We start from the raw sequence: 27,678 nt of genomic DNA, 5'->3' as shown, positions 1-27,678 counted from the left end.
TCTTTCTAATTCATTTCAGTAATGTCAATTCTTTAAAGAATTGGCCGCCTATAGTTAGCACTTAATTTTTTCTTTTGAGTATGTGCACTATTAAATTATCATATGATTAATGTTATATATCAGAAATGATCTTATTCAGTCTATAGATTTCCTTGCCTTATTTATCTGTCCATCTGTCTGCATCTCTATAATATGTAGATGTACATCTTATTATGATTTAGTTTGTCTGCCTATATTCTGCCATTCTAAGTTTTATGGGTGTAGTAAGGCTCTTCCACGTTCTGGCTCTGGGACTTTGTGCAGTTAGTATTCCAAGGTCAAAAAACAAAATCAGAAATGCTTGATGTGGCCAGAAGTGAAGTATTCTAGGCAGGGACTTTGTTGAATTGGAAAGGGCATTGCCTTGCCCAAAGATGAGGAGATTTGCAAGGAGAGCAAAATGGCTCAATGTTGCAAGATCCTGCAATCTTTCAGGAGTCTCAGAATTACATGTTTATGTTGAATCTACTTAGTTTTTAATATGTTAGCTAGAATGAGAGAGAACACTTGTAAACTATATACCTGATAAGCAATTAATATCTAAAATTTATAAGAAACTCCTGCAATTCTTTAGCACAAACAAACAAACAAACAAACCCAGATACAACCTGATTAATAAAGAGCTTGAGGGGTACCTGAGTCGTTCAGTCAGTTGAGCGTCTGATTCTTGATTTTGGCTCAGGTCAAGATCTCCGGATCATGAGATTGAGCACCACGTCAGGCTCTGTGCTCAGTGGGGTGTTTGATTGAGATTCTTTCCCTTTCCCTGTGCCTCTCTCCCCACTCCCATGCTCTCTTTCTCTCCTCTCTCTCTCTGAAATAAATAAATAAATCTTGAAAAAAGGACTTGAATAAACATTTCTCCAGCAAAGACCAATGACCAATAGATATATGACAAGGTGCTCAATATTACATAATCAAGGAAATACAAATCAAAACTGAATGAGATATCATCTCACACCTGGTAGAATGGCTATAAACAAAAGTGTTGGCAAGAATGTGTAGGAAATGGAACCCTTGTACTCTATTGGTGGGAATGTACACTGATGGAGCCACTGTGATGGATAGTATGGAATTCCTCAAAAAATTAAAAATAAAACTACTATATGAGGTAGCAATCCCACTTCTGGGTATATATCCAAAGTAATTGAAATCAGGATCTTATAAAGATACAAGTATTCATTTGTTCATTGTGGCATTATTCCCAATAGCCAAGACATGGAAATAACCTAAATGTCCATCAACAAATGAATGGATAAAGTACATGTAGGTTAGTCATACAATAGAATATTATTTAGCTTTTAAAAAGAAAGAAATATTGCCATTTATGACAACATGGATGAACTTGGAGGACTTATGCTAAAGGAATAAGTCAGGCACAGAAGAACAAATACTCCATGATTCTACTTATATGAGGAATCTAAAATAGTCAAACTCATAGAAGCAGAAAACAGAATGGTAGTTATCAAGGGCTCTGGGGAAGGAGCAACAAAAAGGTGTTGGTCAACAGGTACGGAGTTTCAGTTATATAAGAAGAACTCAGAGACCTAATATATAACTTACAGCCTATAGTTAACAACGCTGTATTGTATACCTGAAAAAATTGCTAACAGAATGTATCTTATGCTGAGTGCTATTATCAGCAAAAAAAAAAAAAAAAAAAGAAAAAAGAAAAAGAAAAAGAAAGAAAGAGGAAAGTTTTGGAGGTGATAGATAATGACATAGATTGTGGCGATGATTCCATGGGTATATACTTATCTCCAAACTTGTCAAATGCTATATATTAAATATATACAGCTTTTCCTATGCCAATCATACCTCAGTCAAGTTGTTTTAAAAAAAATTGAGAGATTAAAAAAAGTTAACAACTTAAAATTTTATAACACAGTAGTGTAGTATAAGTCAAACAATTCTGTAGACCAGACTCAACCATCTGGCTGACAATTCGTGATTTTTGCTTCCTGAACAGATGATACGAGCTTCCAAAGAAAGAGAAAGATTTTAGGGGTCAAGAAAGAGAAAAAAGGTTCTGCTGGGCCAGGCAGGGAAAAGGGTTACTGTTGTGGGTCCCAAAAACAGTGTAGAACAACAAGTGGCTCCCTGGAAGAGTCCGAAGGAGATAGTATGAAATCCTCAAATGGAAGATTTGTGAAAGTATCTTCCATCTCCCAATGGAAGAGCTGGGAGGCAACCCTCCAATGGAAAGTCTCAGGACATTCCCTCAGTCCCACAGGTGCAAGGCATCAGAAAGCCAGCTTATATAACATAAATAACAGTGGCAATGTAACACACTAAGAATGAGAGGCTGTTTTTAAATTTTCCTGGCTATTTTACAAGCTTCAGAGAGGAAATTGGCCTTTAAAATATCTGAGATAGAATTTGCTGATAAGATAGAGTAATGAGAATAGAGAAGCAGAATTACATTGGTTAGCAGGAAATTAAAATTATGTTATTTTTGTTGAACACCTAATGTGGGCTGATATACATATGCACATACTATAAAAACTTATTCAAGTGCTTAAACTTTTTCTAAATAAAAATTCCCCAAATTCAAAGAATTGCATGCACATAACTATCAGAGATAAAGAACAGAACCTATTCATAGTAATACATTTCCTTTTCTCCTTGATTTGATCCACCTGAGCATATGTTCCCCTCCCATGCCCATGATCCTACTATTAACATCCTTTTATATATGTGTGTGTGTGTGTGTATGTGTGTGTGTGTGTGTGTTTGTAAAAATAATCACTGTCCTGATGGCATAACTTGGGTCTTGGATGTTTCATAATGTTCCAGAAAAAATCTAACTTCCTTTTAGCCAGTTGACTAAGAACTTGATCCTTTTAGTTCTCATGGGCAAAGAGCCAATGAAGATTTTTATGAGACAATTTAAGTAGTGTTAACTCCTCACCATATTATAAGCCCTGTATTTTCTCAGCAGTTTTCTATTTCCCAATTTTAAATCTACGTAGAGTCAGTCATATGTAATGGATTGAAGTATGGTCAGTGGCTTAACCAGAGACCTCAAGCTAATCATTTCCTCACTCATATTTATCTAGATAGACACATATACAGACATATTTAGAAAGTCCTGTTCACCCGTGCTACTTGTTAGAACTGTGTAGAAGAATTTCAAGGAATCAGAACAGTTGAAACTTTGAGTGGAGTTAGAATTGAACATGGATGCCTTTATTAAGCTTCAATATACAAGTTTCCATGTGTTAAAATTTCATCTACTCTAATAGAACATGTTGAAATTTGTGAACAAGAGCAGTGCCCTTATTTTAGAGTATGTGATTTAATATGATTTATATCAGTGATTTCTGTAAACGTTAATTAGTTGAAAAACCATTGATGGACAATATTTTAAATACAATTACATCAACTCATTTTCCTCCTACTTAGGAATATCCTTGTCAGTGCCATTCTCAGTTTTTTTTTATTTTCTCAAATAAATAGCATGAGGGAGCTCAGTTAAAATGATGGAGGGATAAATATCTGGCATTTCCCAGGGGGAAGAGAAAAGAAGGATGACACTTAAGTAACTTTTATCAATGTTATTTGACAAGAAGCTTCAAATTGTCTAAATACTTCAGATTGTCAATGACACATCAAGTTATTCTTTGTCCCACATCTGAAGTAGATGAAGACTGGACATTCTTTATGATCACTATAATACACCTTCTGAAAACATAAATGAAGCTTTATGATGCAATTTGGTCTCATTTATCCTATAAAGAGAAATCTTTTCACATTTACTATTGCATTATCCTATTTGCCAGGGCCCTAGTGTATGTGAATGCGGAGGGTATGCTCTGTAAAATTTAAGGATATGCCATTCATTTCGCTAGAATGTGAATTATCACCTTACAGTTATGTAGTATACAATCTGGACAACTGCATGGATTGGCCAGATCTTCTAGGACGACAAGCTTTTCTTTTTGTTACTGTATCCTAGCTAAGTAACCCCCATTTAAATGTTTTAATGCTAAATATTCTGGTATATACATATGAACTTTCTCTAAATGTGGATGAATCATTGCTACTTTTGAAATGTACCCACTATCAGGATAGAGAAAAATAAGAATGAGGCAAAATCAAAATATATATCCGTCTTTAAGAGCTATTGTTGATTTTGTAGGTTGTTTGCTCCTCACTCCAATTTGTTATTGATTAGTCAATAGTTATCATCATAGGGGAAAATCTTAAGACTTCTGTGTATGTCCTTTAACATGGGTGCAGAAAAACTTCAGAGTATAGAAAGAATAAATGTTGGAACTTTTTTTTTTTTTGGCTACTGTTCTTTTTGATACTAATCCCCAAGCAGAGATTATTCGCACATCTGTTGATTTTTTTCACGTTGCACACATTTGCACCTTTTTTTTAATGTTGACTGAATCACTTAATTGTAGAGGAGCATTCATTTTAATGTAAATTTTACAGTATTACATGAGTGAATGTATGAAAATAGCTTGGAACAGTTTAAATTGGGCAGAATTCTGCTTTGATCATAATGTGCCTCTTCAGCATTAAAATAAACTTGCAACATATGCTGAAAAACGTGTAATAAGTAAGTGCCTCTTGCATGGTGACTTATCTGGAAAAAATAAATCATCAATTTAATAGAATTCAAAATTCATAAAATACTTCTAACAACTAACAATGTGATGGTCTGATTAGCATCTTATGACAATAAGTAACCTGCAATACGTGTTAAATAATCATAGACATCTGATTTAAATAATATTTAAATATTAAAATGCTATCAAATTGTAATTATTTTTGGAAATATTTGAAAATAAAATATTTAGTAGGTAGTTATATAATACTTTATTGGTACAGACAAAATCCTTACTTCTTTACGCTATTGTGAAGATAACAAAGAATGAAGCAAATTGGTGTCAATTTTCACAGCAACTGTTTCATTTCACAGCAACAAAATTATCAACATTCTTGAATCAGGGTGAGAATAGGGAAGACTTAATAATGACAAAGGAGTTTCCAACAAACAGTAGAGCTAGATGACAACAGTTTTGCCTTTAAATTTTACCTTAATAGTAAATATTGGGGAAAAAATCCAGGAAACTAAATAGAGCCACATTAATATAAGAAATCATTCCATAGGGCAGCCTGAGTGGCTCAGCAGTTTAGCGCTGCCTTCAGCCTAGGACCTGATCCTGTAAACCCGGGATTGAATCCCACATCAGGCTCCCTGAATGGAGCCTGCTTCTCCCTCTGCCTGTGTCTTGTCTCTCTCTCTCTCTCTCTCTCTCTCTTTCTCTGTGTGTGTGTCTCATGAATAAATAAATAATCTTTTTTAAAAAATGAAAGAAATCATTCCATATAAAAGATAATTCAGGGGTGCCCAGGTGGCTGAGTCAGTTAAGCATCTACATTTAGCTCGTGTCTTGATCCCAGGAGAAGGCTTCTCCCTTTACCTCTGCCTGCAGCTCTGCTTACTTGTGTGCTCTCTCTCTCTCTCTCTAATAAATAAATTAAATCTTAAAAAAAAATAACCCATCAATGTTTACCTTTAATCAAAAGGAATACATTTGTCACTTCAAGAAATTGTATCTGAAGTGATGAGCCATTTTTGTTCCCAGCTAGTACTCATTGTAAAACAAATTCAAAGGTGAATCTATCTTTTGGCAACAGTTAAAGAAGTCTATCAGGAAAGGTTCAAGTGTACTTAATACAGTACGTTATTACTAATTCAACATTTGCTTATTGATCGTTCTATGCCAAGTTGTGCATTTGGGGATCTAGAAACAAACCAACAACAAACTGTAAAGCAACACAATATATGATTCTTACCCTTAAAAATTCTACGTGAATTTGGAAATAGTGTTCATATGTACAGATATGTTTTCTCCAAGCAATCCTCTCTATAGAGTTTCAGAGAGCTCTGTGTTAGTGTCCCACAGAGCTCATGATATAAGCACATCCTAAATCAAACTCATTATGTTTTCTACTTCCCCACTTGTCCTCTAATTCAACTGCCTGCCCCTCCCCCAGCCCCCTCCCCTCCCCGTATTAATTGGTTGCTTTGTCATTGGCTTGTCTCCCAAGCCTGAATCTAGACACCATCATGCCTTCTAACATTCCCCACCTCCCAGACACCTGGTACTGCCGGTTCTGCCTCATAAACAACTTTCCCTCTCCTGCACATGGCCTCAGCCTTACTTAATTCCTTATCATCTCTCACCTGTATTACTTCAGTGCTTTTCTCTCAAAGTGACTATCTTGCTTCTTACTCTCATTTCCTTACAATCCACCTTCCATGTGACTCCCTAGATGTTCTTTTTAAAAATGCAATCCAATCACTTCTCTACTTCACTTAGAAATCTTAACTGGTCCCCAATCAACTACAACGAAAATTTAAGCAACCAAGCAAAAGTTTTAAGGTCCTTTATGACTGAGTCTTCATTATCTAATTTCTCACAATTCTTTCCCTTGTTATTTATAAGCCAGAAAAAATGAGATTTTTTAAATAAATTACTGGATATATCATGTGATTTCAACATCATTTTATTTTCATACATGTTTCTCATCTTAGGAGAGCTTCACGCACCACAACATCAGATAACTAAAATTGACCTTCAATATTATCAATTCCAGAAAGACTTTCCCTAAACTCTTCCTACCCCAATTCTTCCTACCCTCAGTCACCATCTGTAGAGCTAAATTCTATTTTTCACAGTTCAAACTTTGAATATGTCTTTTGCAGCACAAGTTATACTACAGTACTTTTTTTTTTTTTGCAAGTCCATTCTCTTAGGGATAATACATTATTTGAGAATAGGAACTATAAATTCATTCACCTGTCTCACCTTCTACACTATCTGGCATATATTGATCTACTGAGCATCTACTTTGTGCACCATGTAACTATGTTGTATGAAGTAAATGGATAAATGAATAAACGGAAGTTAGGTAATATTATGAAACAATATGTATGATATAACAAAATAAACATGGAGATCAAATTTAAGCCAGGAAAATAAAAATTCTTGCCAAAATCCCTAATCATGATGAAACAAAATGAGATAATTGGAGATTCATAAAGCTATGTCAAAATGGGGACTACTTTTGTGAGTGGTGTGGAGGAAAAACCAAATTTGGACTAAAATATTGATAATGATCAAGCTCAACAGTAAAGAGTCTCATGTAGACCATTAGACTATGAGATGATCAAAGTGCAAAGTGATATGTATCATTTTTTAACTACTAGGTGTCACACTTTGGGGGCATCAAAGTGAAAAGTGAAAAGTCTGAAAAGATTCACACTCTCTGAATCTTTTATTTTGTGATCATTGCCTTCCCAAGTAAGCTGAGGTCCAAAAGGGTAATACTGATACTATGTTTTTGTAACATTTAGCAGTGGGTTGATGACATAAGATAAAGCATTACAGAAGAGATGTTATTAACTAAGCCTTAAAGGACTGACAGGGTTTAGATAGGAGGGAATGAAAAAGCTTCCATACTCGAGGGCAACAGAGTAGTGGCAATCAGACCCACTTAAGGGAATAGAAAAATAGTAGTTTGGACAAGGTCTGAGAATTTGCATAAAAGAGAATTGAAAATAAAGTTAAGATTATGGGTCACAGAATGCCAAGGTTCTTGCTCTTTAAGGAATGCAAATCAATTAAAGGTGACAGTGAAGGAGAATGACACTACCAAAGTATATTGAGGACAATGAATCTGGCAGTAGTTAGAACTAGAAGTCATGTCACTCAGGTGTCATTTAGCTGTAAGAGAAAACCAGATCGAATGACTAAACAAAACTTGTCTGTCTTTATTTTATATGTTTAAATTTAAAGTGATTTTAAGAGAGACAAAGTGGATGTATTTGCTCATGTAATGGAAAAATCCATGACTATGTTTGGAAATGGCTGAATCCAAGTGCTCATACAATTTACAAACCAGAATGGCTCCTCCCATGCAGTAGCAACTTGCCTTCCAGGAGCTCCGGATGTATGCCCAGTTCTGAATGTATAAAATGTGAACTTCTCCATTCTGATGATTGTATTAAGAGTCTCTGTTTAGTCTTGCTTGCCACCAAATATGTATATATGTTGGATATATATACTCAACACCAAGCCTAGCAACTGATATATATGATTTTAATATTTTTCTTTTCGTTTTGACATATTTGTTTTTGTTATTTTTGTGATTATAATAAGGATGTGGTAAATTGCAAATGTCTTTTTTGGTAATATTGCTATCCAGAGTTCTAAGATCCTATATACTTTGTCATCACTACTGCTTTTATAGCAGAAACTATAAAGCAATGACATAGTAAAATAATTGTATTAATTTAAAAACCTAATAAAGATCTTTATTATAGTGAGCTGCCACCTGTCCAGTTATAGTGCAACTTTATTATTCTTTCCAATTCAATCTCACTGAATTTTGGTTCTACTATTCTTTACACCTAGAATACCTGAGCATTGTCTCTTCATCCCCTTTCCTTGTGGAAATAAGAGCAGTCCATGTCTTATTTCTGCCCAAAGTTTCACAGTGAGCCTTTGCCTGCCCCAAGAAGCCTGAAGAATGCTGACCTAGTTTCTCTATGCCCCTTTGATTCCATGATATAAATGCTCTTTGCTTCACCCTGTGGAAATTGAAGTTCAGAAGACTGATGTAAATGTTGTAGGTAATGAAGTCTTAGGTCTCTGACTCCAGAGATTTCTGTCTTGTACCAGCCCTCCCAAAATTATGGAAGGCTAACATTTTGGTTTTCAAGAAAGGTTTCACCTCTTGACAATAATGTATGCTTCACTAATGAAATCTCTTCTCACCCATGTTCTCCCTAGACCCCTGCTTTCTAATTCTTTCTTACTGTTCTCAATTCCATGCTTAAAAAAAACCTCTTCTTTTTTATTAATGATCCATGAAGAACAGATTCTTTTTACTTACAACTCAAATTAATATTTTTTATGAATCTGTTTAGTCCCAAATGCTAGTTTCAGTGATTTATTGAGGAAAAAGGAAAGAATTGAATAGATGTAGAGTTGGGCTCTGAAACTCTACTAATAATTCAGTTCTTTGACCCTGTCCCCCTACACTTGGAGCCAAAGGTATAAATTTTTCATTCCAAAATGAGTTTCTAGACCCATTCTCCTTGGGCACCTTGGTTTGTTTCATATGTGGTAGCCTTGATTAGGTGGCCTACATCAGAGAGAAGTTGTGATTCCATTCATAGCATTTGCTCAGTAATACACTGGATCAATGCATACCTGTGAACTTGTTGAACAGAAACCACTGGTAACATCCTTTGAAATGTGTATCTCAGCTATCCAACTACTATTTGAGAAACAAGGCCTTTCTAATAATATTTTCCAATGAACTTGATACTCATTCTGCATTTTTACCTGACTAAAATTTTAAAAAAGTTAATAGGAAGATTCTGCACAGGAGCTTTAAACTATGTAGCAAAAGTGGCGATCAGTCTAAACACATTAAAATTCTATTTTCTTTTACAAGTGTTTGCTGCAGATGACCCCCACTGATCTTAAATATATTTCTGTATCTGTAACTGAATAGAGGTTTTCCGTACAGCATGTTCTAATGGCACTCTGGCCTTTAGCCAACAAGGCACTGAATAAGGCTATTTTTAAAATACAGAAACTGGGAACAGCTGCAGCAATCAAATTTGATAAAAACAGAGAGGAACTTTGCTTTTTTTTTTTACGGTTTGTCCAAGTTTAGACTTCTTTCATAGAACTGCTTTTGTTCTGTTGTATGAAGGGCTACAAGACCAATACAGTGAAGCCCTTTTAAACAAATAACTTTTAAAAGAATACAACTAAATAGAATAATTTTTCTTTGTACCAAGAGTATCAATGCAAAAGCATTTTAAACTATTTTAAAAAAGAATATATCTCTTACAAGGAGAGGTAGGCAAAGAATGAATTATATTAAGAAACTTCGGACCGTAAAAGAGGTTTTGGCTTTCCCTACCCACAAAGCAACTCCTTGAAAGGAGAGATAAAGTCCTTAGTTTTTTCAGTGTCGAAAATCTGAAAGTTTGCATTTAAACTTCTCCTATGTACTCAAGGGTTGTTAGGGGCAAAGGTACTTTGAATGTTCCATTTCTACTTTTCACATAACTGTTAGTCATGAATGTTGCTGTATCTTCTAAGAGTTGGATTAATATCAGTGCAGTTCTTTTATAAAGATAAAATGACATGCTTCTTAAAATGTAAAGGAAAACTTTCTCACAGAGACCTTTTGTACTTATCTGAATCCCTCAACATGTCCACATACAAGGGCTTATTCTTTATTTTTTTTAAAATTCAAGCTCTTTGGAAACTTGTCAGTACATGATTAATAAGCTATCATGAGGTGATTGGATACTGAAAATCTCCTATATAGTAGTTGATTGCAAATTCTGTCTTCTAAGTGATTTCATGTGTTGAAAGGATCTCTTTGCTAACTTTGTAATTGACATGACAGAGGGTATTTCTTACAAGTATTTACAAATGGGATTAATTTTAAAATCCCATCCAAATAAAACTACTTAGGTCAACATTAATTCAATTTAGTAATCCAAGACATAATATTCTTTTTCTGTAGCCATGAGGTTATAAAATAAGATTATCTTATAAGACAGAAGAAAGAAAAAAAGGAAGGATATATACAAAATATAAGAATCTAGGAATACACTAAGCTATACTAACTTGTCAAAGGTAATCTCTTAGATATGATGGTCTGTCTACAGTCTCTTATAAGCTTAAAAAAATGAAAAAACAAATTAAGCAGAATCTTCTCTGACTTGAATCATTCTTTCCTAGAAGCACTGATGAGTCTAGAGCGGCTCATCTTTAAATAGTGAGGCAACGATAATATAAAATATGTTGGTAGAACTTGAGACCATGAGAGTTCCTGATTCAGTTCTGCTCTCATGTCCTGTTTTCAGTTGAGAGGGTTCCTCAGTCCTGCAGAAGAGCAAAACTCCTTAAACACACACACTGTTCTAACCAGCAACTGTAGTATTCCTGTTGTGCAGAGTCCCGAAGTCAGCAGGTTTTCAAGGATTCTCTGGCAGGACATCAAATTTCAGGAGATAATCCTATATTTTACCAATACCAAAAATTTCCAAGTGAGGATTACTAGGATTTAATTCTATTTAGTCATGTAACCTCTTTTTTGAAGACATACTGCTGAGGGAGTAAGATTTGCTTCTGACCAGCAGGGTTTTATGCAAATGGTCAGAGAATACACAGTAACCCCAGTAGAATGGAATCTTTGAATCTCTTGTTAAGAACACAATATTAATATGTAACCAGGATAAATTAAATGTAAAAGCCAGCTCTGTCATATAGTAAATAACTGTGTTTCATCACTATATTTTGTCCATATTTCAATTTTCAGCGTTAAGTTTATAAGTGAGGTCACAGGTATGACCATGTTCTTAAAATGTTATTGTTTTTCACAAATGATTTCATGCTCCATTGAAGCTAAAATAAAGGTCAATAAAACATGCCATTATATTTTATAATATATGTCAAGAAAATAACATTTTCCTAGTGCTTCTGGAAATTGAATGTAAAAACCACATAGTCATATGTAAAATCATATTGGCACTGCCTTCTAATAAATTGAATTGGAATTGGGGTGGTTTCTTTTTTAATCATCAGAGCCTGCTTAATTCTTAGAAGAACAGCAGTTGGCCATCTCCGTGGTGACTTCACCTTTTTAGCAGGCATCATTGTTGGGGTGCAGAATGCCCCTCCAGAAGCTATTCAGAACTTGCTGACATCAGCCATCATTCATGAGCACTTGCTTTGTTTAGTGATGGTGCTAATATGAAGAGACACGTGAAGTAGCTTGGTTTATGGAAGAGGGCAGCGGAGGCATGGTGCTGTGAAAACATCCCCCACACACTAATGGCTCATTCACACAGAAAACAAGCAACAGCCTTCAGTCCCTCCACAAAGCTTAACGAGAACAAACTGACTCAAGGACCCAGAAGCAGCAGCGTTCAGAATCACTGCTAGCTTGTTCACACAAACTTTCTGCTTACATTTACTCAGGATACACATTGTCAATTGCAGCAATAGATTGCCAAGGGAAGTCTTTAAGCTGATTCTCTCTGGGCCTTGTGAATGAAATGCTTACTATTTCTTGGGTTGTGTGTGCCCCGGGGTGAAGATCACTTTTCAAGTGTGCCATGTAACAAAGTGATTTGCAGGCCCAGAATCACTTTGGTCCCAGTAAGGGAGGTTGTTGACAATATGCCACACTGTGATTTCTGGTCTTTACTTTTTTTGGATCCATTTAGGGAAGTTCAGAATTTTAGAATGAAAATACATAAAGTTATAGTCAGCTCTGGCTGGTTGTTTTCAAAAACCAGATGGCTTTAAAAGAGATGATCAAATCCATTCTTTAAAAGTCATTTTTAAAAAGCAGGCATGTGATTCCACTATATATATATATATATATATATATATATATATATATATATATTCTGTATGTGTACCTTAACCCCTTATTTTTCAGATTTTTTTAAAGGGAATGGGTATTTCATACTGCTAGATTTTCCAAATAACTCTAGTTAATCCATTTATGTACCAGACTGTAATTTTCTAGGGTTTTTTTTTTATTTCATTTTAACCATTTTGGATGGAAATTATTCCAAAAAGCATTTTGCATTTCATAGGCTTCTTACAAGATTCTTTAGAGTGTAATTCACACATGACCTGGAATAGTCTTTGTGAATGAGAGTTTTATACTGTATTTTTTTTAAGATTTTATTTATTCATTTGAGAGAGAGAGCACAAACAGGGGGAGGGGCAGACAAAGAGGGAAAACCAGACTCCCTGTTGAGCAAGGAACCTGATGCCGGGCTCCATCCCAGTACCCTGAGATCATGACCTGAGCCAAACACAGCCACTTAACTGACTGAGCCACCCAGGCACCCCTTTATGCTGTATTTTAATTTAGTGACAACATCTGAAATGATTTAATGGGAGGATTATTGATGGTACTATCAGGTGTTGATTTTTTTCTCTTCCATCACTGATAACATTGAATGGTTAGTTCCTACTGTTGTAACATAATACAGTACAGTAACAGTCTTGTACAGTATTGTTTACAGTAACATGGAGTTTGGGTCATGTATATCTAGCTCAAAACCAAATTCATGAAGACTTGGACAAGTAACAGAATTTTCTCATCAATAAAATGAGGAGAATAGTATGAGCCTCTAAGGATTTTTGGGAGTCTTAAATGAAAACATGCCTGTAAATTCCTGAGCAGAAAGCCTACCCACAGTGGGCGTAGAGTGTATATGTTAACTCTCCCCATCTCCTTGATGGACCTGTAATTGCATGATATATCCCCTTAGGTGCTAAAAGTCTTCTTTAATGCTTACATACTTGAGCTGTGAAACAAAGTCCATATTAATAAACTGTTGCTTTAGTTCTCTCTCACCCTCTTTTCTTACTTGCAATTTCTAATTTGTGGAGGTGAAGGAAAACAGCCACTTACATTTGTGAGGAGCCATCTCAATGGGACAATAGATGGACATGTTAAAGAAAAATCCTCAAAGCATTCACTTAGGTGGATGAATTTCATATATACCTTGGTTTTTAAAAAGTATATTCTGGATCTTCAGGCATGTCTCAAATAGTTGCTAGATTCGTGAAGCATCACTAGAAGGCATACAGTCTACCCACACTCAGAAGGTACAACTCCATTCCATAGATATCCTGGACTCGCCCTGGCCAAATAAGGACTTAATAGGTGTTGATATAATTAGCAATTTATGGTGATTACAAAATGTCCCTGCTGAGTCTGTGAGTGTACCCCAGGAGATGGCCTCCCCGCCCACACACACAGTACAGCATGTTGCTGGACACCATGCATGAAGAAGTATGCCCTGCCCTGCCCCTCCTTCCCTTCACTCCAGTACACATTCTATTCTACGAAATGCTAAAATGCTACAACCCACATTCAGTCTGTGTTTGTAATGCATCCTCTTCTGTTCCCTCACATATGGTAGGCTGAAACAATTACATAATGAGACATATTATCAGGGCATAACTGTCAAAAATGAAGAGACTGAGCTGTGAATACATATTACCCACTTATTAGCCATGCTGCTCCTGTATTCTTGAATCTATACATTACTCCTGACTTTCAGATTTTACATTCATCCCCCCAATTGCCTGTATAACAAAATGATACAGCACTAACAATGTTCAGAAAAAGATTTATAAAGTCAAAGGCAAATTAAACTTTAAAGTGGTGTTTCTTATCATATTTGTGCTGTAGTCTGGTAAAATCTACTGACTATTCAGAACATGTTTTAAAATTCATAAAAATAAAATATGTAGGGTACTGAAGGATACCAATTATATTGAAATACTGTTAAAGAGTCACTGACCCCGTGTTAAGAATGTTGCCCTAATACGACTCAATTTGGGTTATTTCATTCAATTTCTTCCCTCTGAAGTATCTCTTCTGTGCTATTTTAAATATGAGAATATCAAATATGGCAGATTCTCTTGCCTCTCTTACCCCCATAGAGTCATTTGGAAAGACGTATTAACTCTTTCAAAAATGTATGGTTTTTCCCCTGAACAAAATCAATCTCTTCCTCAGGATAGATGCATACTTCTGAATACCAGGATGTCAGGAGGTCTCAATACCATCTATGGATAACTCTCACAGGTAGAGCTATTTCTGACCTGAATCTGCAGGTCTGGTTGCAATTTGTGCATTCCTATGTATTACTCTCCTTTTTTTCCCCTTAATATTCAAAAAGTCCAACCAGGATGCAGTGACTGCACATAATGTTAACCTGTTAAATGCTCATTTCTTTTATGATAAGATTATTTGGAAACTTCAGTACTTCATGATTAATAACAAACTGTTGATGATAATGTTACAGTACACAAAGGTGGTGAGGCTCGATGATTGAGAACACTGTTTTCCTTGGGGATACATATGCTGAAGAATGAAGAACATCATGCCTTTCAGGTCACTGTGATGCCATTTAGCATTTATAGTGACAGTACTAACATGAAAATTTCAATGGCCTAATTAATTGTTTCTCTTAAGCAGAGGTTGGCACTTTAAAGGTCCAGATAGTATATATTTTCGGCTTTGTGGGCTATATGGTCCAACTACTCTGCCACTGTACTGTGAAAGCACAGATAAAACCTAAACGAATGTGGCTGTGCTCCCATCAAAACTAAATTATGAACACTAAAATTTTAATTTCATATAATCTTCAGATGTCACAGTCTATTATTCTTTTTAAATTCTTTCCACTTTGTAAATGTGTAAAAACCATTCTTAACTAGCAATCCATACAAAAACAAGCAGCCAGCCAGACTTGGTCCGTGGGCTGCAGCTTGCTACTTCAATTCTTATGTATGAAATCTGTAGCCAGGTAGCAAACCAATTAAGTAGGTTTATCTGATTGGTTATGACATCCCAGTGGGACCTGCATGTAAAATAATTTCAGCTAGAATATGAAGTGAGGAAGTCTTTGATGTTTTTAGATGATACTACATATAGAAACAAAATTCAAAATTATATAGATGGAAATTATCTTTGAAATCAATCAAGATCTAGCTCTCAAGGGCAATATGTAAGAAGCATAAATTTTACACAAACATTGGAAAATATTATATTTTAAAATGTGGATATGTTATGGAAGCAAATTTGTGCAACACAAATTTAGAGGTTTTTTAAAAATTTTCCCTGAATACCTAATTAAAGGAATATGGCATTAATATACCTTTACTGGAGTTAGAAAATATTCCACTATTTCTTTATGTTATCAAGAACTTGAAAATTTGAAAACCTGTCTTCTAAATCTGTAAGAAATATCTTCATTAGTATTAATGGTAGAATTGATTTTCGGGGCATTTTTGCAGGGAGAAAAACAAAGACAAATTAAAAGAAAGAAAAAAATCAGGAGGAGGGTGGTAGACAGCAGCAATATGGTGTGGGTATAGACAATCCCTGTGATTCATGGAAAAGTTCGGGCTCACAGATTAACTGTCATGAAAAAGTGTTTTATATCTTGTAGAATAGTTCCCATCAACCAGATCATTACAAGATTAGCCCAAAATTTCTCCTATTTAGGAATCAGGCAGTTGCAAAATATGTAATACTTCATATGAACTTCAATGTTGTTGTTGTTGTTGTTGTTTTATAAATATCACCAGACACACATCTGGGGTTTTAGTGCTTGCCACAGAGTAGTTTTCTGGTTGACATATATCTAAGAAATGCGTATATTAACACCCAGGCTATAGAGCCAAGTACATTTTAGTGTGGGCTACAGCTGAAAGAATATGTTTCCATTCCTTGTCCATCTGTTCTTGGCAACATAAATTTAAACTAGAAACACAGAATAAGTTTCATGAGAAATAAGTCTAAATAGGGTTTAGAACAGCAAGGTGAATGCTCTAAGTTATTATGACTTGTTAACATTTGATTTTGTAGCTAGAATGTTCTGTTTGAGAAATCTCATGCTACAGCTATAGCTTAAAGTTTAAAAAAAATAATAGTTGGGGTTTTTCAAAAGCAGCTCATTAAAAAGAAATACAGTGGCTTGGTCACACTTTCTGCTTTAAGGGCTTATATTTGCCAATGATCATAAGCCTAACAAACTTCGAGATTTCAGAGTGCTTATTTGCCATACACTTGAACTACATTAAAAATGGATCATACACATTTGTGAGCTCCATGCTAAAATAGATTCATTAGTGGGGAATGAGGGTTTTCCATACAAAATGGAGTCTATACAAAGCATACATACTTGCTTGTTTTTCTGTAATTCCAGCCTCAGCTATGACCAGCTATTAGGTTATTATCTTGTAAAATCATCATGCCCTCCCACTATGTGCTAAAATCTCCAGCTCTTTCTGCTACTAAAATAATATCAAACTATTTGCCCTTGAAAATACATGGGAATACTAAAATATAAAGGGACCATATATATACACCTAGAATTTTGCCTCCCTCTAAAGGATCCAGGCATTCTGAGCTAAATAGGTAAGCTGTGTAGGGGCTGTGTGTCAGGGCTGGGCTCTGTGGAATTCCTCTGGTGTGAGCACAACTTCTGCTTCTGGCTGAGCAAAAGTCTTCAAGTTGGGAAGGAACCTTGAAGCTCACACAATCCAACCTCTTTCCCTGTACAAGAAGCATTTATATGATGTTTAAGTGTCTCTTTTTTATATGGTTGATTTATCAAACATAATGTAGCAGTTTTGTGCCAAAGCCATTGGGTTCAAATTTTGGCTCTGTGATTTCCTAAGTATGTTAATATGAATAAATTCATATTTCTCTAGGGCTCAGATTCTCTATTCTGTAAAAGGGAATAATCATATTTACCTTCAATCGGTTTTAAAGGGAAGCAAATGAGATGATATAAAGTGATTAGTCCAGTGACAGGGTAAACACTGATCAAGCAAGAGCTATTACTATTAGCCTCTTTCTACCGTCCTCTGTTAAAAAAAATAATTGCACTATGCTAATTATCTAGGTGGCTCCCCAATAGTATTTTAGTCCCTATTTCTTATCATCAGAAAAACATCTCAAGAAACTAATATTTTTTCTTGAACTTCTGCACAAAGTTGCCTATGACTATGGACAAGTCACTCGATGATTTAGAGACTCAATCTTCTTATCTCTAAAATGAGAAACTTTAATTCCATGAGCTCTAGGGTCTTTTGTTCGAGTAATTTAAAAAATCATGTTTGACAGCATATTTTCATTCTTTATTTATAGTGTTGAAATGTGTATTTGCTGCCAAATGTATAAGCGTTCCATATATACATGTGGAATAACATTAAGTTTGTTGATGTTAAAAAACTACTGGTATATTTTTTGGCATTATTTGGCTCTGAATTCATTCTTCCCATTTTGTTTTAGATCAAGCTGACAGCAGATCTTTTCCCACAGCACCTCGAGGTTTAGTTAAACTGAGAGCTTTAGACGTGGGCCATCTTTTCATTACTTTCAGAATCCAAGACAAGCTTTCTTTGTCAAGTAGCTTTCATTTTTCATCTTCATAATAACTAATGGCATTAAATTGTGCACATATGGATCTACACTGCAACTTACAAGGCTTCTGTTTTCTTTCAGATCTGAGTGATCAGCTGCTGGAGGTGGTCGGCTTGGAAGGAGCCATGGAGATGGGACAAATATACACAGGTCTGAAAAGTGCTGGGAGGCGGCTGGCTCAGTGCTCCTCTGTGCTCATCAGGTAGTTGTTTTTGTACAGTTGAGAAAGGGAGGGTGATATGATATAAGTACAAGCTAATTAAAACTATGCAGGACTCTGATAACATTTATCCCATTTGTGGCTCAAATTATCAGTAATTAATATTGATATAGTTCCAAATAATGGGAATTGGCAGATTTTACAAAGTTGTGGTTAGCTATTACTTAGCAGGTTTATTGAAATTTGATATTCTCTTGTTCAGACCATAGATTCAATTCTAACATATGAAGTTCAGCCCCTCTAAAATGGTTCCCATAAAGCTCAGTTTGCTGAGGCATGGAGGGTATCTACCGGGCATATTACCCAATGAAAACACTGTTGAGGCACCATTAACTTAAATTCTTTCATACTAAAGTGCACCATTGTTTCTATAAAATCAAATAATCAATTTATTGTAAAGTAAGGTTTTATATATATATATATATTACATTTAAACCTTTTCAAGAAACATTTTCCCATAATTTTACCTTTGGGGAAAAAAAGGTCTACTTTGACCCCAAAGTGAGACCATGGGTTATAGAACAGATATAATTGGTGTTATTTGTGTGAAAATGTTGGTACTGGAAAATCTGAGACATCAAACATCTTCCCTTCAGGTTTGTAATGTAGACTTTCATGAAAATAAGGAGGCTCTTTTGTCTATAAGAATTCTGACTACAGGGGATCCCTGGGTGGCTCAGCGGTTTAGCGCCTGCCTTTGGCCCAGGGCGCGATCCTGGAGTCCCGGGATCGAGTCCCATGTCGGGCTCCTGGCATGGAGCCTGCCTCTCCCTCCTCCTGTGTCTCTGCCTCTCTCTCTCTCTATGTCTATCATAAATAAATAAATCTTAAAAAAAAAAAAAAAGAATTCTGACTACATCATTAAACATACACTACCTCAAAATAAATAACAATTAAAATTTAAAAAAACATAAACCGTACATTTTTCATTTGCCATCCATAATTTTTTAACACCATCATATTTACCAGGAAGCTCCAAATAGTCCTGTGACCAAGGTACTTTCAGGGTACTCATTAATAGTCAAGAATTGAAGTCCCTTTCACAAAAGATCAATTTAAAGCCAGCTCTTACCATATTTGCATTCCGGGTCTCATTATCTTATATAATGTATTTCAGTATTATACTTAAAATGAAATATTTTCCTCCAGGACTAGCAAGTCTCTGCCAATGCAGATCGATGGAGAACCATGGATGCAGACCCCATGCACAGTGAGTACAGAATATTTGAAAGGCTATGTCACTTCATTTTTGCTTTCCAGATATCATGTACTTTTATAACTAACTAATAACATACTCCTATAACTAAATAACCACAACATCTAAGCTTTTGATCTATCACCAAGTACCTTTTTCTTTTTATTATTAATGTGACAGAGCTATTGCATTCAGGTTTGGGGCATTAAATGCCCTTGGCAATGATTTAACTTTTGAATGTTTGTGTTAGTCTAAGTACAACTTTTAGATGCCATAATATAAACTCTGAAACTAGACAAAATTAATAAGGATTTTTAAATCTTTTTTGTACTTGTTTCAGAACTCCTTATGAAAAATTTATTTATGGGGCCTTCGGACATAAATCCCCTGAATCATTACCCATCTGTTTTTCTGTTTGTTTGTTTGTTTGTTTGTTTGTTGTGTTTTTCCCATCTGTTCTTTTACCTCCATTTGGGGATTTGAGGGCGTCCTTCTCTGTAGGAAACTTCCTGCCATTGTTTTCTCCAGAATGAGATATAATTTAAGTCAGACATTTAGAACCCCCAAAATTCCAATTTCCATTTTTGTAGTGAATATTACTATATTTCAAAAATATGCTAGGCACTGTGCTTGGCACCAAGAATAGAAACGTGATCAGCAATGTATACATCATGATCAATAATAGAACAGGTAATAGAACATGATCAATATTGTAATTGTTTTCAAGGAACTCCTATTGAGATAAGAGATTACATATATAAATATAAGCAGATGTATCATAAATGTAACTTCAGACTACAAGAGTTATGAAAATTTTTTGTTGTTGCTACAAGTGTTGGTAGTGATGATGGTAGTGGTGGTGGTAGTAACGGTGGTTGGGATGAACTGGTGGAGGTGCTCTCAATGATGTAGTGATGGTGGTTGTGGTGGTGGTGACAATGGTTGTCAAATAGTTTGCCTGATTCTACACTGATGAAAAGTGGTAAGGTAGAAGTTAAAATGCAAGCAGTCTAGCTTTACAGTCTGCACTCTTCATGATTACTCCCCACCATGGATCTCAAACAGAAAACATCCTGGGCCGTCCTTGTGATGTTCCTGCTGGAGTGACTTCTGGTAAATCACTTACTGCCTTCCTCCAACTTTAAAGAGTCTATGTCTATGAAAATCGAATTAGTGTTTTAGAATAATTTTTAGCCTATTTTACACAAGCACTTCTAAAGATAGTTTTGTTAACTTATCTTTCAATTAGTAACAGGATATTTGACTACTGATGACCATGATCTATAAAAATTTAAATGAATAATAATTTTATATAACTTATATTTCATTTTATCTCCTTTAAACTCTCTTATTCCTTTAAAACATTTATTCCAGTCTATAGTGGGCCAAGAGCTGTACTAGACTATGGCTCATTATTGTCATTTCACATTCTGGCATACTCTACTTTTTCTAGAACCACATGGAGTTCTGAACTTTAAATTTCACGTTAAATGAAGAGAGTATTTAGTCTTCATGGCATTGGTATGGTTTAACTAAAGAATGTTCTTTGTTTCAATTGAATAGCAAAATGTTTTTTTCGCACAGAACATAAGAACTGATAGAATGTTAAAATTCTTTGCTGAATTTAGATATCCATTAGCTGATATCCAATTTATGAAGGAATTGCTTTAGATATAATGTTGCAACACAGCAGAAGTTTTGTTTTTCTTTAAGTATAATATATTAAATAGAAAGGCAGATGATAAGTGGGTCTTGATTTTTACATCAATTAGTAATTTTTAAAAATAACGTAATGTAAGTACTGGATGGAGATCAACAGTGGTAAAGGCTGCACAGCAGTTAATGTACTTAATACTGTGAAACTGTACTTTAAAAATGGTGAAAATGTTAAATTTTCTGTTACATATATTTTACCACAATAAAAAGAATATTGAAAAAAAACTAAGGTTATATTTACTTAAAAATTTTACCAATCCAGAGTTAAGATATCATGAAAAGCCAAACCAAAGAGCTTAAAACTTCCAATATATACTTAATAATTATATTTATGACTTTTTAAATTATCTCACTGTAAAGTAGCCAATAGAAATGTGTAAGTACTCTTATGTACACATTTTCATAATAGTCACTGAGACTATTTTAGCCATATAACTATTGGCCATGTTAACAAGCATATCAAATGGAGACAATTAATTGCAGAAGACTTTATATTGAAATAGTTCAAGAAGACCCTTTCTTTAGGCTAGATTCCAGAGCCTATTTTTCCCTTTTTGTCTTCTTCCTTCCATAATCCTTCTTCTTGAGCATGTCAAGCATACTGATTCTGTTATCAATATGTTTCTATCATGGGGATGGAAAAAAAAGAGCAGCTTGGGGAGGAAGGAAGAGGAGAGAACAGTTAAATATGAGAGACAATAGACCAGGTCACATTTCATTTTGTATCCATTCATTACAAGTGATTGGTGCCCAATAAAGTTCTGCTCAGTTAGGGGTAACCTTACTAAGCCTCAAATTCAATATACCCGAAATGGATTCATCATCTGCCTCCCTCTTTTTCCTCCTTGCTAACAAATACTGACTTCTTAACATTCCAAAATTCTTGCTCCTCCCTTTGCCATACTGACTTAGTGAAACCAGTATGTGCCCATTTCCTAAGCTAGGAATCTGAGAGCCATTCTAAACTTCTCTCAAAACTCTCAAATTCAAATACCATGTCCACCTACCAATACAACATTTTTCCGGAATATTTTCCTTTCTTTCATTCCCACTACCACTTTCCTAGATCTCACCCACTTCATTTCTCTCACACTCTTGGCAATAACCATATCAGTCCTGCCCCATCTCCATTTTTCCCCTTTAAATCCTTCCTTTACCTTTCTACTAGAAGGATCATGATAAAATACTAAGCTCACCATGATATTCTTCTACTTAAAATCACTTAATTTCTTTCTGATAAAATATAATCTGAATCAGGCTTCCTATTTCACTAATATCATCCTTTACTTCTTTTTAATCTCTTCATACACTTCCCTCATGTCCAAATAAGCTTTTCTTCTTCTTTAGTTGAGTCACACAACCTAGCCTGGGACTCATTTCATGCTGTCTGTCCTCTCTAATAAAGCCTTTCCTGAGCAATGCCACTTCCCCTACCCCATCTCTAACCCCAGCTAGTCTGAAAGCCCAGCCTCAGTGCATCATACTTGTATCAAAGCACTAATGATATTGCATTGAAATTATCAGCTTATCTGCCATCTCCTTGATAGGCATAAGCTTATTGAGGTCATGCGCCATGATTTTGATGATCTTTATACCCCTGGAAGCATAGCACTGTGCCTTACACATAATTACACTGCCAATGCCAAGTGCATTTTGAGTTTGTGAATTTCTTAAATACTTCTTGAGGTAGTATAACAATTTTAAAAAATGCTTTCTACTAAACCTTCTTTCACTGAACATAATGTAGGTTGGCTAGCAATTCATTCACATATTTTTCATATATAAATACATGTAAAAGTTATTTTGAGTTATCTTTATTCACTACATTCTCAAAGCAAAGAATTTTAATGTATCAAAGAAGAAATACATCCTTAACCTTCAAAACTTTAATCTTTCTATTTCTTGTTATGGTATAGTTAAGATTCTTTGGGCCACTTCTCTCTGCATTATCAATTATGTATTTATTTTACACATTATAAAGATTGTATTCTGTTAATAAAATGAAATATGAATAGTCATGTGAGTCATTACTTGTGATACTTTTATGAAAATAATGCCAAAGAGGTTGTAATGCTATATCACTTCGGGGGCTTCACCTATGATTGAGATGAAGGGAATTCTTGAAATTTTCTTCTGTGTGGTACAGAACGGGAAGGAAGTCATGAACAGATCATAAGCTAAATGGTGAAATGACCATGGATAAAACATGAAGACTTCTCAAAAGGGTAGCTGAAGTCAAAGCAACTTCTGGAAAGCATTTACATGTATTTTAGTCTTTTTTTGCTTTTTTTTTTTTTTTTTTTTTTTACTTACCTCTCAGCACCCTAAACCCACTTGCCCAATCTCATCTTCCAAAGTTGAATACCTTCAACAGACAACTCAGCTCTGACCCGGTCCTCAGCCAATTCCCACCAAATCTGGTTGTCTTGTTGCCTTCATCTTGATCCCTAGTATTTCTGAGGCAGACACTTGGTCATCTAGTGTCCTAAGAGCAATTATCTCCCCCTGTCCCATTTCTACTGGGTAGGCCATTCTTTGAGATGCTATTTTTTTTACTTGAATGTCAGTTTTCTCCCCTGGCATTAGCATCCACTTGATTCAGACACTGGCTACTTGCCTAGCCTTTGCTTTAACCCTCCCTTAGGAAGACTATCTTTTTCCTATTGCTCTAGATGCTGCAGTTATCTGAAGCTTATTTTAATTTTGACTTGTTTTTGGTAAGAGAATATATCCAGCACAACTTTAAATGCAAAGTCTTTAAAAAGAGGAACAGTGTTCTTTTGTCCATTAAATTTTTATTTTGTGTGTTGTCTGTTGTAATTATTAAAAATAATCATAATTTAAGAGTATTATTTAGTCTGAAATTATTTGCTAAATACAAATTAATCTCAGACCATTAAGATAGAAAATGAAAATTTTTTTAAACTAAAATTTTTCCAGTTCTAGAAATTTAGTGTCAACTAGATGAAGGCTGATAGTAGACATTTGGATGTCCTGGAAACGATGTTTGGAAGTTTGGAGGAAACCATGTTAACAATACCTAACATGTAATAAATGCTTACCACCAACCAGTTTCTGTTCTGTATGTTTATATTTATTATTTATTTGATCCTCACAAAAGTCCTAAGAAGTTAGTAAGGTTATTACAATCCCCATATGATACATTTAACACAAACAAATAAACACAAACGATCCAGATAAATCAAGCCAGTTTTCCAAGGCCACACAGTAAGAGGTAGAGCAGGTCATTGGGCTCAAATGCCTTTTTTCTTAATTATGATGCTTTGCTGCCTCACTCATTCACTCTTTAGGCCCTTAATGTAGCTCTAATATTAGTAATCAATGACAACTCTATCATTTATAACAGAATTCAAATTGTTTTCAGCTTATTTACATTTTTCTCTTAATATATTATTTTTTGCTCCCCAGTGTAGCCAAGGCCATCCATCACATCGCTGCCAAGATGTCTACTGAATGACAATGATCATTTTACTCCTGGATGTCAGTGTTCAGTGCCTCCTTATCTCACACAGAATAAAGTTCAGAATCCTTGCAGTGGCATTAAATAATTCTCCCAAGGCTGCCATGCTTCATAGGGACCATCTCCTAGGAGCTTTCTACTCCTACCTATTAATTTTGAGCCTAAAATCCCCATTTCCTATTTTATGTTTTAGTAATAAACTCATTCTTCTGGCCTCCAACAAATCTGTGGTTTCTTCCAGGAATTCTGTAGGATGGACCCATGGTTGGCATTTCTTTCAGTGAACTTATGGTTTATTATTTTGATATACTTACTTTTCCATTTTATTCAGATTGCCTGAATTAATTATTCTGTCCTGTTGGGATATATGTATTTTTATAATTTACTACAAATTCTTTCTGAAAGGCAATGAGATATAAATACATATAAACTAAAAATAAAATAAAATTCCTTCTTCAAAGCCAAGCCTAGCAGCAATTTCCTCAAGAAGCCTTTTTAACTCCCCATCTGTCTGAAATATTTGTCTTATCCTTTGTACTTCTGTGGCTCTCTGTTGATATCTTCTTAATGCCATGGCAATGCACAGCCTTGTATTTCGGCTATGCATGTATGTATCCCACTCTTCTGACTTAATTGTAAGTATTTTAAGATTCATCCTTAATTCCCCTTCATATCTCACATAGTGTCTTTTACATAATGTGGTTTCTGATGAGATATCCACAGTCATTTGAATCATTGCTTCACAATATGTAATGCATCATTTTCTCAGGCTGCTTTTTTTTTTTTTTTTGTCTTTGTCTTTATTTTTCAGTACTTTGATTTTGATGAGTTTGGGCATGGATTTATTTGTACTCATTCTGTTTTAGTTTCTCTGAGCTTCATGAACCTTTAAGTTTATGGCTTTGCCAAGTTAGAGTTTTCAGCCATTATTTCTTCAGATATTAATTTAAGCACCCCACTCTCTCTTTTCCTTCTGAAATTCTGATGACTTGTTTATGATACTTTATGTATTAATTGTAGATCCCTGAGTCTGATATATTGTTTTATTTGCTCTTTGTTCTTTCTGTTTTTCATACTGGATAAAGTTTATTCACCTATATTCAAGTTCACTGACTTTTTCCTCTTTTATCTCCATTCTGTTCTTGAGCCCAATAAAGTAATCTTTGTTTTACTTCAGTCATTGTATTTTTCAGTCACAAATTTCAAACTGGTTCCTCTTTTTAATATCCTATATTTCCCAGCCAATAGTTTCTATCTTTCATTTCAGGAGTATCTATCATTACTTCTTGAAGAATGGTTTATGAGCTCCTCTACGGTCTTATGTGACAACTCTAACACTTGGATCATCTCAGGTTTTGCATCTTTGGCTGTCTTTCCCCTTGCACATTTTTGAGATTTTCCTGGATCATCATATGTTGAGAAATTTAGAATTGTATATTGAACATTTGAAATATCATGTTATGAAATTCTGGGTTTTGCTTAATTCTTATGGAGAATGTTGATTTGTCATTGTTGTTGCTATTTTAGCAGGTCATTGATTCAGTTAGGTTCAGATCACAAATCCTGAGCTGCTTCCTGTGAGTTTTGTTTCCAATGTTAGTTCAACTTTCTAGGTCTTCACAGTGTTATTCAGATTCATTCTACGTATACAAGATCCATAGGCTGGTATGGAACCTGGATGGTGGTCTACCCCCAGTTTTGTTCGTTAGGTTGTCAGTATGCTTCTTAAGGACAAATCTATGTGTACTCAGGAGGTTGTATGAAACTTTAAGGAATAGCTTTTTTGTGCTCTCCCTCTCCTCCAAGATCTTTGGCTAGGATATGTGAGGGGGGGAAAAACTCATCATGGTTCCTTGGCACATTCTGCTCTTAACTTTCTTCTCCAGTCTACCTACTACCATCTGCTTTCAGCATCCTCAGATAGTGTTCTATGTGTCCTATGTAGGATTTATAGTTGCCATTAAGGGAAGAGACAGGGTGGAGTTTGCTTACTTCTTGACTAGAACTTAAACTGTCACCACTCTCCTTAGGTGTTATTGTGTATGGCTATTTTAAAATTCATCTGAAAAAATTAATAGAAATAAATAAAATCCATCTGAATTGTCCCCATCAGGTTGGCATGTTATTGGTCAGATTGTTTATCTGCCAACATGAAGACTTCCCAGCATAATCTCCATCTCCATATTCCTTCCACACAAAAAAATGTTAAGTCTAAGAAATGCACTAAACCTTGAGTCTTAAATCTTATTTATTGAGAAAACTTCATAAATTATTTTTTCCATTCTTGTGTCCTGCATTAAGTAGTTAAGAAAGCATTTACCTTGTCTGATTGAAAATATTGGATCAAAAAGTTACAGTTTTCTACTTAAAGGTAAGGATATAGTTTTAGGTGTTTCTCTAGGCTAGGAATGATGTGGATGACTACATGAGTTAATTTTTTTTTAGATTACTTTGTAGGAGAACATATATTAAGACTACTGCAAGTAAGTTATGTGGCTGTATGGGAGTTATGTGGCTGTATGGGAGGCTATGGAGATTATGGAGATGTGGTTGTTTAAATGTCTAACTAAGGTCACCAAGCAAAAAAGTTATAAGATTGGGTCTGCTCCTAACCTGTTTTTCTACTCCCAAACTGGTCATAAGGTGATTAAGCTTGTCTGCCTAAGGATAAAAAGTTCAGAGAAGAAATACAATGTCTCTGAAGATTTCTGTAATGCATAATATTGAGTAAAGGAGTCTAAGTGTAAAACAAGCAGCTAGGCAATAAGATTTCTTGGCACTTTGACTTTCTCTAGCAGCTGTAACCACAGCAAACAGTGTAGGACACTTGTTTTGAGAAGCAAAATAAACCTTTTTAAGAAAAGATTGTTTAATGGTTCTTTCAATCTACTCATAAAGTTAAATACCATCACAATCTTTTCTATGTGGGAGTACTATTTAAAGGAGCATTTCACATAATGTTATATTAGAAAATATAATGGTATTGGAGGGAATGCT

General features: G+C 35.0%; 1 protein-coding gene across 7 annotated transcripts in view; it reads left to right on the top strand.

The window, feature by feature from the left end:
• DGKB (diacylglycerol kinase beta) overlaps positions 1-27,678 on the top strand; it is a 704,768-nt gene that overhangs the window by 648,908 nt on the left and 28,182 nt on the right. For all 7 annotated transcript variants that reach the window (XM_041728249.1, XM_041728247.1, XM_041728246.1 and 4 more), the window contains 2 exons: positions 18,151-18,271; positions 19,439-19,499. In XM_041728249.1, coding sequence (XP_041584183.1) covers positions 18,151-18,271; positions 19,439-19,499 — 182 coding nt within the window. The remainder of the gene's footprint in view (positions 1-18,150; positions 18,272-19,438; positions 19,500-27,678) is intronic.

This window comes from Vulpes lagopus, chromosome 13, assembly GCF_018345385.1.
Source record: "Vulpes lagopus strain Blue_001 chromosome 13, ASM1834538v1, whole genome shotgun sequence".
Taxonomy (NCBI): Eukaryota; Metazoa; Chordata; class Mammalia; order Carnivora; family Canidae; genus Vulpes; species Vulpes lagopus.
This window is presented reverse-complemented; position numbering and strand designations above follow the sequence as displayed.